Source organism: Dasypus novemcinctus, chromosome 19 (assembly GCF_030445035.2).
Source record: "Dasypus novemcinctus isolate mDasNov1 chromosome 19, mDasNov1.1.hap2, whole genome shotgun sequence".
NCBI classification, from domain to species: domain Eukaryota; kingdom Metazoa; phylum Chordata; class Mammalia; order Cingulata; family Dasypodidae; genus Dasypus; species Dasypus novemcinctus.
Window position 1 is genome coordinate 73,323,374 of NC_080691.1, and position 14,502 is coordinate 73,337,875.

At 37.7% G+C, this 14,502-nt stretch overlaps 1 protein-coding gene across 1 annotated transcript in view; it reads right to left on the reverse strand.

Moving 5' to 3' along the window:
- The window catches only part of LOC139436959 (vomeronasal type-2 receptor 116-like), a 33,145-nt gene that overhangs the window by 14,671 nt on the left and 3,972 nt on the right, over positions 1–14,502 (reverse strand). Inside the window, exons 3-6 of the mRNA XM_071209684.1 lie at positions 3,927–4,218; positions 2,723–3,529; positions 1,367–1,594; positions 923–1,046 (exon numbers count right to left, since the gene is read on the reverse strand). Of these exons, the coding sequence (XP_071065785.1) occupies positions 923–1,046; positions 1,367–1,594; positions 2,723–3,529; positions 3,927–4,218 (1,451 nt within the window). The remainder of the gene's footprint in view (positions 1–922; positions 1,047–1,366; positions 1,595–2,722; positions 3,530–3,926; positions 4,219–14,502) is intronic.

Here is a 14,502-nt window from a genome sequence, read left to right on the forward strand (position 1 = left end):
ATTTAATATCATGAATATGAGTAATTTCAAGATGTTGCTATAACATGAAAGAGTCTTAAATAATGGTCTTCTGTCTCTTTTCTGTATCATGCCCCAATCCTCTTCTTCCAGCATGCTCAGTGAGCGCATCACATTGAGTATTTGATTTTCAGTTGTGAATCTCTGGATATTACATCCAGTGGTGATTGACCTTTTTTGCCATTTATAACTCTGCCAAGAATTGATTGCTCCCTTCATTTAACTTACACAATGCTAATGTTACTTCCTCTATGAAGAACTCCATGATCCCTGTGCTCCCAATGAAGATTCTGGTCCATAGCTCCCTGTGTGTACCTTTACCACTGCCTGTAGTGATGGAAATGAAATGTTTATATATTTTGCCTCCCTTACTCATTTGTGAACTAGTGGAGAGCAGAAACTAAAATATACTCATTAAAGGAAAGCTATATCACCCTCCTGTTGTACATAATAGAAATATCCATTCCTTTAATCTATCACAACCTTTCTCAGCATCTGTTCTGTGTCTGAAACAGTGGCAGCCATGGGGAAACTGAGGATGGTTAAGATTCAAGACTTCAATATAATATAAATATGCTTTCAAGCAAGATAGAAATCAGGTGATTATAATACCATGTTTTAAATTCCAAGATATTGTTGAAACTTAGTTACTATGGTGGGGTCAACAAAAGGCTTTCCCAGTGACAATTTTGCCAGAATGGATCTGAAGCAAGGACTCAAACTATTTCAGGGTACAGAAAGAGTGTCATTTCAATGGGAAATATTATTGGTTATAAAAGTCCAATTACTAAATGAAGGAAGGAAGCATTTTGGCTGCAGCTATCCCTCCAGATTCTTTCCAATACCTTGTAATATTGGGAGAGTGAAAGAAGAGTTGGGGTCTTTCTTGTGGGCATTCTCTTACCTGTCTCATTGGAAATCTCATTTTCTGGGCAGGGGTTGCAAAGAAAGCAACAGGCAGCCTTTCCCTCCTGAGATGCTTTCCAGAATCCTGGAATACACTTCTCACTGCATACTGAGGAGGGAGTCTGAGAAGAAAATAGATGTTCATAACTACTGTGACTTTAACTAACTCTCTAATAATTAGATAGTTTGGGGTATTTGACCATCAACAAATTTCAATTTTAAATACATAAATTAAATTAATTAGCAAGATGTCATGTTTATTGGGTAAGGAAATTTTTCAAGTTGAAAGGCGAGTTGTTAAACTTCACATGTGGTCATTTACTTAACAGGAAGGAGGTAGAAAACCTTCCTGGCAAGATTTTTTAAAAATGTTTTAATTTATATTTTTGATACATTTTTATGTTATGTGTAATATAAAGCATGGTGATTTTATCCTGCCCACCTCTGAAAATCCAACGGCCCACTCTATCAACTCTGCAGATATAGACAATTGTTGATCATGTGGTGCATCTGAAGCAAAATGTCCTACTTTAACTTTAAGTCCAAAATTTTCTGGAAAATTCCAAAAGTTGAGAATGTCATAACTTGCTTCCAATTTCCTTTCCTCATCCAAATTCACTGGGTCACCAGCAGGAGTGTTTAATTGAATGTTCTTCAGAAGTGGGTGCAGCTAAAAGAAGAACATAGTTCTGTGAGGAAGTATGCCCCAGAATTAAGAATAGAATAGCCAAATTGGGGAACATATCCCTCATCCTCTGTAATCCCCTATTCATAATGAAACTTTATTATTAGCATCCAATGAAGTAAAACAAATGTAGTCATAAAGAAGACATAAAGAAGGTCAGAGCATTTATAAAATATCAGTCAGCTTTAGAGCAACACTCCAAAGAAAAGGAAATCAAAACAATATGTGGGTGTGGGATGCAGACAAATATTAATAGAAGAAACAAGTCTTACCACACTCCTTTATTATCTGAGTTCTCCCAGAACATCATCTTGCAAAGCAAGTTCATCAATACCTGAAGTGGTTGCAGAATTAAATGAGATAACTTATGCTCATTATCCAATACTGTGTCTATCTCAAGACAGTCACTTAAAGAGAAAAAAAAAAAACCTATCCCTGTTGTCATTTAAGAGCTCCATGGAAGAAGTCTAAATATTTTGTATTGAAAACATTATTTGGGCAGAAAGTTGAGGTCTTTAGTAAAACAAAGCACTGGCTTTGATTCATAAGGCATTTTCTGCCTGCCATCCTCACCTTCTTTTTCATGACCATTTCTACCTAGGACTAGATTTACTTCCTGGATAGTAAAGAAGTATATTGGAAACTGTATTTTTGGAGAGAGAACCCTAAACTGCTTGGCTTAAGCTTATGCAGAATGCCAAGAATGTAGCACTTCTGACATATTCTGACATACATGTGCTATCAAGAGGAAGACTCCCCCCAGTATATTCAGTGGGTTATGGGAGGATATATAATGCCCAGCGTCTGTCCCTGCAATATCATTTAGGACAATTCCAAGTCCTGGAAATACCCTCACATTATTTCTTTTCTTCCCTCTCCCTGCTCTCAGCAACTATAATCCATGCGATGCAGCCGTGCTCCAAAATGTATTCACCAAATGCAATGAATGTGCCACAATGATGAAAGAGGTTGATGTGGGAGTGGGTATGTGGGGGTGGGTATGTGGGAACCTCTTATATTTTTTTTAATGTAACATTTTTTGTGATCTATGTGTCTTCAATAAAGTACAATAAAAATGCTCACAAAAATTAAAAAAATTAAAAGAGACATTACCTGCCAGGGCTCAAACGCCAGTCCATTGCCACTTCCCACTGACTGCATTTCTACTCGTTGAAGAAGAATTTCATGAAGGGTCTGAGCCACAGCATACACTGCACTATACACATTATAACTTCCTTCATTCATGACCTTGTCAAATTGCCACCAAGGCAACCACTCCAAGGAGGCATTGGGAGGACAATTCTCTAATGTGTTACAATCAGAGTCAGAAACTTTGCAGTCAAAGGAGATGGACCACAACTTAGTGAGGTAAAAGTCTTCTGGATATTTGGAAGGGTTAGCTTCCTGGATAAAAGTTTTGAAGCCAGGTATCTCACCATGATGATGTGAAAAAATGAGAGCCCCATGGAAGGATTCAAGTAAAAAAGCTTTCTCACTGGTAGTAAAATCCCATTTTGAGGTTGTAACCCAGACTTTCCTTATTACTAAGTATTCCCACCTCCAAAAGCTCAAACCAATTAGTGAGTCAGAGTCACCATAAATGAAAACCACATTCACTGATGATTCTTTGATCCTTACATGATATTGCCAGCCAAATGAGAAATATGATCTCTCCGTTACAGGGATCAATTCCACAAAGGCTGTGCAGATTCCGTTCTTATCCATCTCTCCTCTCAGGTCCCAGAGAAACTGAACACTTCCCTTGTCTTCTGAGCCAACCAGTCCTACCCAGGTCCAGCTGAAGTGCTGCATCAATGAGACCATGGCAAGTGTCAGAGATGTGTCCTTGGGGGCAATCTGATAGAGAGATGGAAACTGGCTATCATCACTCAAGTGTGGGTTATAAAATCCATAAGTGAGCTAAAGGGGAAAAAGAAAAATGAAACAACACAAGGAAGAGGATTGGTGATAAACACAATCTCAGTCCAGATGAAAAATTTAGCAATGGTGGGAAGTGTCAGAATGGACAATTTGCTCATTCTTTTTTTTCTAACCATCCCCTGAACCCTGAAAGCTTTCTAGAAAATAATTTTTCCATCTCAGAAGTCTGTGGAATTCCTTTTTCTCCTTGCCCTTCTCTTTTCTTCCTATTCCAAATAAAAGACATGTGCACATTCTACATAATCCCTTTACATTATTTGCACCCTTTGAGAACTGCTGGAACACAATTCCCTCATTTTATCTTTTTTAAAAGGGCACCTGAAATGGCACCAAAGGAGACATGATTTTATATCCCCTCCCCTCCAACCACACTCACCTGAGGAATTTTGTAGAGTTCCAGCAATGTACCAATCTGGGCAGAAATTGCCCAGGTCATTCCTGTAAGGACTGCTACAGACTTGCTATCTTTCCAACAGGTGTAATTAGGGATGCACTTGCCCAGCCCTGATTGCCAAATGATGGTACTCTCCAATGTCCTCTGTTCACTGTGTAAAGCATTATAGATATTAAATCCCAGAGAAATGTTGGGTAAAAGATGGGGGTTCCTGTTGATCTCTTCAAAGGCAAAAACCAAGGCCAGAATATATTGGTAATTCTTGATCTGAAACCTGCATGGATGGTACAGGGCTATTTAGGCAAAAGACCCAAACCAGGATAAGCTTCAAATCCAATACAATGACAAAATTAAAGATGAAAGTACAAATGATTCATTTTAGAGTTGATTCTCCCAAAGCCTTTGAATTTTGGCTAAAACTAGAAGAGCTAAATATCCTAGAAGTCCCTGACTGAATTCTACTTTCATGGGGTAAGATGATATTATTAATATTTACAATGGAAAGAATAATGAGTGGAAAATCAGACCACCTTCATGGTGAGATTTGTAATTTGTTCTTTGGTTCCAGAGTCTATTTTTTTTTCATATGAACACATTATTAAATGTTTTTTAGAATGCAAGTAATATGGACATAAGACTGAAGGCAGGGTAATTCCAACTGAAGTGTCTATCTACTTAACAGTTCAATTCCACAGTACAGGCAGAATTGGATGGGATAGGCAGAGAGGCATAACATCTATGGAGTGAAAGTGCCCATCAGAAGACTGAAATGAAATATCCTAAGCTGCAACCCCATTGAATCCATGGATCAGCCATCATCAAATATCAACAATCTGAGAAAAGCCACACAGTGCCAATAAAGGAATAATTATGGAAGTCAGAAACATTTGGGAGAAGTTAAAGATGAAAGGGAGGGCAATCTTTACTTATACAAAAATGGAGTGGGATAATTTTACGAATCTACGTGGAACTGATACATAAAGTCTAAAAATCCTCTAATTAATTTCTTAATTTAAAATATAATGATTCTGCTTACACTAATAATTAATCAATACCTTCAACAGAAGTTCTTCCAAGTGACCTTTTTTCTTTTAATCTTTACTGCAGATTTCTGCACTTTATATATCAAATATATAATGTCTTATATATATCAAATATATAAGATATATAAGGTCCACTTTATATATAAAAAAATCATCTCTATGGCTAAAGAAAAATCTTTCATTTTTATTGTCTGGGATCCAAAATTCCAACAATAGACTCAATTATTTAAAATGTTCTTTTGTTGAGGCTTGACTAATATCCTACCAAATATAGAATATGTGTATTTGAGAAGAGCATATATTCTTCAATAGTTGGACACAGGTTTCCAAATATGTCCAATAAATCAAATTTATTAAGCTTTATTTCAAATATAATTTTTATGTCTTAGATACATGCTATAATTTGTTTGAGAAAGAAATGCTAAAATTTATCACTTTGGTGACTGATTTTATATCCTTGTTTCTCCTTATTGTTTTATTTATTTGAGGTTATATATTTATTTAGTATCTAACAATTGCTATATCTTTGTGACAATTTGAAATTTTTTATCATTATGAATTGACCATCTGATTCTTAATGCTGCGTTGTATCCTTTGCTATTTTGTCCGAAGTGAATATGCCTACTTATGATTTATTTTGGTTATACTCTGCTTCTGGTATCTTTATATCTAACTGCATACTTTGGCATTAAAGGTTTCCTTTTTTTTTCACATGTAAAGACATTTTATGAAGGAAAGTATGGTTCAGGCTTTATGAAAATAAATTGAATTATCTAATGGGAAACACTTCTAAAATATAGAAAACAAGGAAAAGCATAAGCTTAACCAAAACCAAGGAGAAAATATGAAGGAAGGATCTAAGTCCCTTCTTTTTTTTAAAAAAATATTTATTTATTATTATTTCTAATTACATTAAAAAAAATATATGAGGTCCCATTCAACCCCACCGCCCCCGCCCCCCACTCCCCCCACAGCAACACTCTCTCCCATCATCGTGATACATCCATTGCACCTGGTAAGTTCATCTCTGAGCATCACTGCACCCCATAGTCAGTGGTCCACATCATAGCCCAGACTCTCTCACGTTCCATCCAGTGGGCCCTGGGGGGATCTACAGTGTCCCGTAATTGTCCGTGAAGCACTATCCAGGACAACTCCACGTCCCGAAAATGCCTCCACATCTCATCTCTTCCTCCCGTTCCCCACACCCAGCAGCCCCCATGGCTACCGTTCCCACACCCATTCCACATTTTCTCTGTGGCTAAGTCCCTTCTTAATTAGAGTCAGAGTTATTATCACTATCCCCAAATCCTCAAGATTGGAGCAAGAACAATGAACTAAAGAAGACTTGTATTAGTCTACTATATACTTATACTGTTATTCTAGCAACAGAATCTTTTTGTGTGCTATACTTTCTTTATTTTTATTTTTTTATTTTATTTTTTTTATTGACTTTGTAATAATATTACATTAAAAATATATATGTGAGGTCCCATTCAACCCCACCCCCCCACCCCACCTCTCCCCCCCCCCCCCCCCCCCAGCAACACTCGTTCCCATCATCATGACACATCCATTGGATTTGGTAAGTACATCTTTGGGCACCTCTGCACCTCATAGTCAATGGTCCACATCATGGCCATACTCTCCTCCATTCCATCCAGTGGGCCCTGTGAGGATTTACAATGTCCGGTGATTGCCTCTGAAGCACCATCCAGGGCAGCTCCATGTCTCAAAGACGCCTCCATCTCTCATCTCTTCCTGCCTTACCCCATACCCATCAACCACCATGTCCACTTTTCCCAATCCAATGCCACCTCTTCTATGTGGACATTGGATTGGTTGTGTCCATTGCACCTCTATGTCAAGAGGAGGCTCAGATTCCACATGGATGCTGGATGCAATCCTCCCACTTTCAGTTATAATCACTCTAGGCTCCATGGTGTGGTGGTTGTCCTTCTTCAACTCCATCTTAGCTGAGTGTGGTAAGTCCAATAAATCAGATTGTAGGTGCTGGAGTCTGCTGAGGCTCAGGACCTGGCTATCACATTGTCAGTCCAGAGATTCAAATCCCCTAAATATATCTTAAACCCCAACACTAACTGCACCTCCAGCACATTAGCATGAAAGTCTTATGAAGGAAGATCCCATCTGAGTCCAGATTCATCACACATAAACACCATTTCCAAAGAGGGGCCATCTGACCTGGTAGTTAACCCCATCGGCCATGACCATAACTCCCATGGGTCTCTTTAGCCCTCAAAGGAACCAATATCTGGGGGTTGTATCTGCTTTATCTGTCTCTCTGACTCTGCTCAGTTGTGCATGAGGGCAATCCTTCTGCCAGCCTCCAGACTCTTTTTTAGAAACTTGTAGCCATATAAACTCATTTCTCCTTTCCATTTCCCCCTTACTTTAGGTCAAACAGCATTTTAAAGACATGTTATTTTATGTAGACAGGGATATTCTGCTGATCCGCATTAAACCTTCCGTATAAGGTCATTTTCCAGTTGCATCATCAGTTGGTAGTTAATAGTGGTCCCTCGGTGCCAGGGAGGCTCATCCCTGGGTGTCATGTCCCACGCTGGGGGGAAGGCATTGCATTTACATGCTGAGTTTGGCTTTGAGACTGGCCACATTTGAGTAACATGAAGGCTGACAGGAGGAAATTCCCAGGCACAATGTTGCTCTAGGCCTTGTTCTTATTTTAGGCTTATCAGCTCACAAGCATAGTCATTAGCATCAGGGGCTCACTGTTGAACCCTCACTCCCTCCCGGTCCCCGTCGCTGTACCTGGGAGACTGTCGCTGCTCCCCTAGGGACCACGACAGAGCACCACTGGCCAGGAACCCAGTACCCCCCCTGCTGTGGTTTTTAATTGTTGCCACTATGAGTATATCCAAACATTACCATGCACCCTGGACATATGTTCTGTACAGCTCCCTGTCAGCCATATATCACCTGTCATTGGTATCCCATACCAGTATCCCTCCATTGCCATTGTTGAAACACTCTGTGATCCAGAACTCCCCGAAATTTGAAGCCCAATATAATGTCATGGTCCCTTACTAGGGAATGGCATATAGCGATGGGTTTAAAGGTTCGATAAAGAACTTGGATAAAGTTAGATAAAGAACTTATCTAAAGAATGTTGACTTGAAAAAATTCTACATCCTATCTTTTTCTTTTTTTTTTTCCCCCCCTAATTATTCAGCTTCTCTTCACAGGAGTCCTAGACCACAGCAATGCAAATATATAATATACAGCACTCCCATACATCCACCACAAAACCTTTTTCCTTCCACAGCGATACTCTTACACCCTATTCACATCATATTTACTTAATGTGATGTACAGAGTCTGAGACATTAGCTTTCTAACAAGGTGACATCTGTCCTTACATTATGGTGCATACTTTAGGATACACAGTTCTTTACATTCTTAGTTATCCTATGTTTTACATTATGGTTTACATTATCAGTCTGTCATCTCCTATATGTTATGGTGTAATATTACATGTTTTATATCCATCCTTGTGTACTCTCAAGAAACTCCTCTCTTACCCTCCATTTACCTTGGTTCCACACATTTAACGTCCATTTTCCCTTCCACCTTGGTGCCCACAGTGACAGCCAACCTCCGTTTCCTGAGGAGCCACTTCCAGAGATAGATGGAATAGTGTTCAGGGCCTAACTTGCTCAACTGCTCCAATGCCCTGGGAGCCACCCTTTCTCTCGAGGGATACAGTTCCCTCTATTTGATGGCATTAGTCCTCCCCAGGATGTGGGTCCACCCCCACTCTCACTACTTGGGTTTCTACCCCATGGTGTTACCCACTCTGGCAGAATGAGCATTTAGACATTCCCCAGGAGCCCATCCTGCATCAGACCCTCCCCTCCGAGCATTCTAAACAGGTAACCCTCTTTATTATATTTTGATATGATTTTCTCGGCATTTTACTCTCCACCAACACCTGACCCTCTCCTGTGTTCGTATGCTACCCGTCCCTCCCCCCACTTTTGGGCAATGTTACCCATCCGTCCCTCCCCAGCCACCCTCAAACCCGCAAAGCCCCAACCAAAGGCAACCCCTTGCCCCCCTTTTATCTCTTCTTTGTGTTCATACTTACCACCATCTCGTCTTAAATTCCACCCCTGCAGACATTGGCTCATATCCTTCCTCCACCCTCCGATTTCCTGTAAGCCTATCGTTCAGTCTCTTGCTATCTAGGGCAGCTTGTTTATTTCATATCATTGAGGTCATGTAGTATTTGTCCTTCAATGTCTGGGTTGCTTCAGTCAACATAAGGTTCTCAAGATTCATCCATGTTATCACATGTGTTTGTAGTGTGTTTGTTCTTACAGCCGAGTAGTATTCCATTGTGTGTATATACCACATTTTATTGATCCACTCATCTGTTGATGGGCATTTGGGTTGATTCCAACTTTTGGCAATAGTGAACAATGCTGCTATGAACATTGGTGTACATATATCAGTTTGTGTCCTTGTTTTCAGTTCTGCTGGGTATATACCCAGCAGTGGTATTGCTGGGTCATATGGCAAATCTATGGCTAGTTTTTTGAGAAACCTCCATACTGTCCTCCAGAATGGTTGGATCCTTCTGCATTCCCACCAGCAGTGGATGAATGTTCCCCTTCCTTCACATCCTCTCCAGCACTTGTATTCTTCTGTTTTTTTCATAGCTGCCAATCTTATGGGTGTAAGATGGTATCTCATTGTAGTTTTGATTTGCATTTCCCTGATAGCTAGAGATTTGGAACATTTTTTCATGTGCTTTTTTGCCATTTGTATTTCTTCTTCAGAGAAGTGTCTGTTTAAGTCTTTTTACCATTTTTTAAATGGGTTGTTTATCTTTTTATTTTCAAGATATAGGAGTTCTTTATATATGCAAGTTATAAGTTTCTTATCAGATATATGATTGCCAAATATTTTCTCCCACTGTGTGGGCTCCCTTTTTACTTTCTTGACAAACTCCTTTGAGGTGCAGAAGGCTTTAATTTTGAGGAAGTCCCATTTATCTATTAGTTCTTTTGCTGCTTGTGCTTTTGGTGAGATATTCATAAATCCATTTCCTATTACAAGGTCCTGTAGATGTTTCCCTACACTGCTTTCTAAGGTTTTTATGGTCTTGGCTCTTATATTTAGGTCTTTGATCCATCTTGAGTTGATCTTTGTATAAGGTGTGAGATGGTAATCCTCTTTCATTCTTCTACATATGGCTATCCAGTTCTCCACACACCATTTGTTGAATAGGCCACTCTCTCCCAGTTGAGAGGGTTTGGTGGCTTTATCGAATATTATGTGGCTGTATATGTGAGGTTCTATATCAGAGCTTTCAATTTGATTCCATTGGTCTATGTGTCTCTCCTTATGCCAATACCATGCTGTTTTCACCACCATAGCTTTGTAGTATGTTTTGAAGTCAGGAAGTGTGATTCCTCCAATTTCGTTTTTCTTTTTCAGTATGTCTTTGGCTATTGGGGGTCTCTTTCCTTTCCAAATAAATTTCATAGTTAGTTTTTCTAGTTCCTTAAAGAAGGCTGCGTTGATTTTTATTGGGATTGCATTGAATGTGTAGATCAGTTTTGGTAGGATAGACATCTTAATAATGTTCAGTCTTCCTATCCATGAACAAGGAATAGTCTTCCATTTATTCAGGTCTTCTTTGATTTCCTTGAACAATCTTGTATAGTTCTCGGTGTATAAGTTCTTTACCTCTTTAGTTAAATTCATTCCTAAGTATTTGATTTTTTTATTTACTATTGTGAATGGTATTTGTTTCTTGATTTCCTCCTGATCTTGCTCATTATTGGTGTACAGAAATGCTACTGATTTTTGCGCATTGATCTTATAACCTGCGACTTTACTAAACTCATTTATGAGTTCTAGAATCTTCGTTGTAGATCTCTCAGGGTTTTCTATGTATAGGATCATGTCATCTGCAAATAATGAAATTTTGACTTCTTCCTTTCCAATTTGAATGCCTTTTATTTCTGGTTCTTGCCTCAGTGCTCGAGCAAGTACTTCTAAGATAATGTTAAATAGGAGCGGAGACAGTGGGCATCCTTGTCTTGTTCCTGAGTTTAGAGGGAAGGAGTCTAGGATTTCTCCATTGTAAACAATATTGGCTTTAGGTTTTTCATATATACTCTTTATCATGTTCAAAAGATTTCCTTGTATTCCAATCTTTTGGAGTGTTTTTATCAAGAAAGGGTGCTGTATTTTGTCAAATGCTTTTTCTGCATCAATAGATATAATCATGTGATTTTTTTCCTTCAATCTGTTTATATGGTGTATTACGTTGATTGATTTTCTTATGTTGAACCATCCTTGCATACCTGGGATGAATCCCACTTGGTCGTGGTGTATAATACGTTTAATGTGTTGTTGAATACGATTAGCAAGTATTTTGTTAAGTATTTTTGCGTCTAGGTTCATTAGAGAAATTGGTCTGTAATTTTCCTTTCTTGTGATGTCTTTGTTTGGCTTTGGTACTAGGGTAATGTTGGCATCATAGAAGGAGTTGGGTAATGTTCTTTCTGTTTCAATTTTTTGGAATAGTTTCAGCAGGATTGGTGTCAGTTCTTTCCGGAATGTTTTGTAGAATTCACCTGTGAAGCCATCTGGCCCTGGGCTCTTCTTAGTTGGGAGATTTTTAATAACTGATTCTATCTCTCTGCTTGTGATTGGTTTGTTCAGATCATCAATTTCTTCTTTTGTCAATATGGGCTGCTTATGTGTTTCTAGGAATTTGTCCATTTCCTCTAGATTGTCATTTTTGTTGGAATATAGTTTTTCAAAATACACTCTTATGATAGTCTTTATTTCTGTGGGGTCAGTGGTGATATCGCCTTTCACATTTCTTATTTTGTGTATTTGCATCTTCTCTCTTTTTTTCTTTGTTAGTGTTGCTAAAGGTTTGTCAATTTTGTTAATCTTCTCAAAAAACCAGCTCTTGGTCTTGTTTATCTGTTCAAGTGCTTTCTTATTTTCTATTTCATTTAGTTCTGCTCTTATCTTTGTTATTTCCTTCCTTCTTCTTCCTGCTGGGTTACTTTGTTGTTGTTTTTCTAATTCCTTCAAATGTGCAGTTAGTTCTTCAATTTTTGCTCTTTCTTCTTTTTTGATATATGAATTTATGGCTATAAACTTCCGTCTCAGTACCGCTTTTGCTGCATCCCATAAATTTTGGTATGTTGTGTTATCATTATCATTTGTTTCAAGGTAGTCATTGATTTCTTTTGAGATTTCCTCTTTGACCCACTGTTTTTCTAAGAGTGTGCTGTTTAATTTCCAAATCGTGGTGTGAAATCTGGGCTTCTGTCCCTTGCAAATCTCCAGCTTGACTCCACTGTGGTCAGAGATAATGTTTTGTATGATTTCAATCTTTCTGAATTCGTTCAGCCTTTCTTTGTGGCCTAGCATATGATCTATCTTGGAGAATGATCCATGTGCGCTTGAGAAAAATGTATATCCTGCTGTGTTTGGGTGTAGCGATCTATATATGTCTATTAGATCCAGCTCCTCTAATATACTATTCAGATGTTTTGTTTCTTTGGTGATTCTCTTTTGAGATGTTCTGTCCAGAGTTGATAGTGGTATACTTTCTTTAATATTATCTTTTTTTTTAAGATACAAAGGTCACAGAGAAATGGAAGAACTTTTATCATTGATATGGAGTCAATGTCCACTGGAAGTTCTGAGGGGAGGGAGAGGAAAAAAATGGATGTAATATGGGGGAATTTTCAGGACACTGGAGTTTTCCTGCATAATGTTGCAATGACATATTTAGGCCATTATATATATTTGCCATAACTTACAAAATTATGGGAGACAGAGTGCAAAGTATAATGTAAGCTATAATCCATGCTTAATGACCATGCTTCAATATGTGTTCATCAATTGTATTACATGTACCACACTAATTAAGGATGTTGCTACTGTCGGAGACTGTGGAGTGGGAGGTTATGGGTACAGAGGAATCCCCTAAATTTTTATGTAACATTTATATAATCCAAGGTTTCCTTAAAGTAAATTAATTTTTTGAAAAAGAACCATCTTAAATAGAGTATTAACATTTTAGATAATTGTTCATTATCACACCTCACTTTTCTGAAAGGATAAAATAATATGTAGGCTCATTGAAATGATAAAGTATTTAATAAATTGAATATATTTCTAAGTGAACATATTAGTTAAGGAATGCATTTACTTAATATGATTACAAATAAAATAAAAAACAAAAACCCTCTCAAAATCAGAACCTAGGCTTTGCTTAATGCAAAGAGAGCGACTCACATTTGGAGGTTGTGAAGGCCAGACATGGCAGAATCACACCCACCCAGGGGCTGAGCTCCACAGTAAGTTATTCTCCCCCTTCCATGTCTGAATGAACCAGTGCTATTAGCCAAGTTTACTGATACAGTGTCATATCCCTCGGATATTTTGTGATGAAAAGTTCTTAAAGAATACTGAACCAAGGCATTCCCATTAAAATCAAGAGAGAGAATAAGTTTTGTTAGTGCAGAATTACTTAGTATTTTACTAGAATTTGCTAGCCTGTCAGATAATGCAATAAAATAGCAGTCAGATAGAAATGAAAAGAGGAGCAAGCCATAGTATTTTGCTGGGGATAAGATTGTTCTCATGGGAAATCCAAGAGAAAATGAGAAATGGAATTGTAATGGATAAGGAAGTAGTCAACCACTTGTAAATATATACAACTATATACAGTTGTAAATATATTGTATACATTAACAACTTAATATATACAATTCCCAATGGCTTTTCAATACTAAGCTTAATGAGAAAATATGCATGATAGCAAAAGACTTAAAAATTGCTGTCTCCAATTGAAAAGAATATAAAACTCTCTTGAAATACATAAAAGTGATAAACACAATATTAAAAAGGTAATAATCTACAAAATTCCATAAAAGTTAACACAGATAGATTACCAGTTACCATGGCCCAGGGGACTAGGGAAAGGGGAAATTATTTCTCAGTGGGTGAGAAGTTTCTATGTGAGGTGATGAAATAAGGGAGTAATGGATATTGTGATAGTAGCACAATATTGTGTAGGTCATCAATAGCACTAAATTGTACACATGAAAGTGTTTAAAATGGAAAATTTTTGAGTTGTATATATGTTATTAGGAAATTTTTTTAAAAAGCAGGGAGATCATTTTAAGGGTATTGGTGATACCTTCACAGAGGTTTTCTGGAAGCATGAGAATTTCAGGAAATTAGTGATAAAACTTGAGAATATAAGGGGAGAATATGACTTAGCCAAGACCATAATTGCAATTATTAATTACCCACATTATTTTAAACAGGGTAACAATGACAACATAAGATATGGATATATCACTATGACAGAGTAGAAAATAGAGAAATGGTCTGTGTGTTAGTAAACATTTCATGAATCATCACGGTGGTATTGAAAACATGCAAAGGAATAATGAAATATTTAACTAGTGGTGAAGGTAAATTAT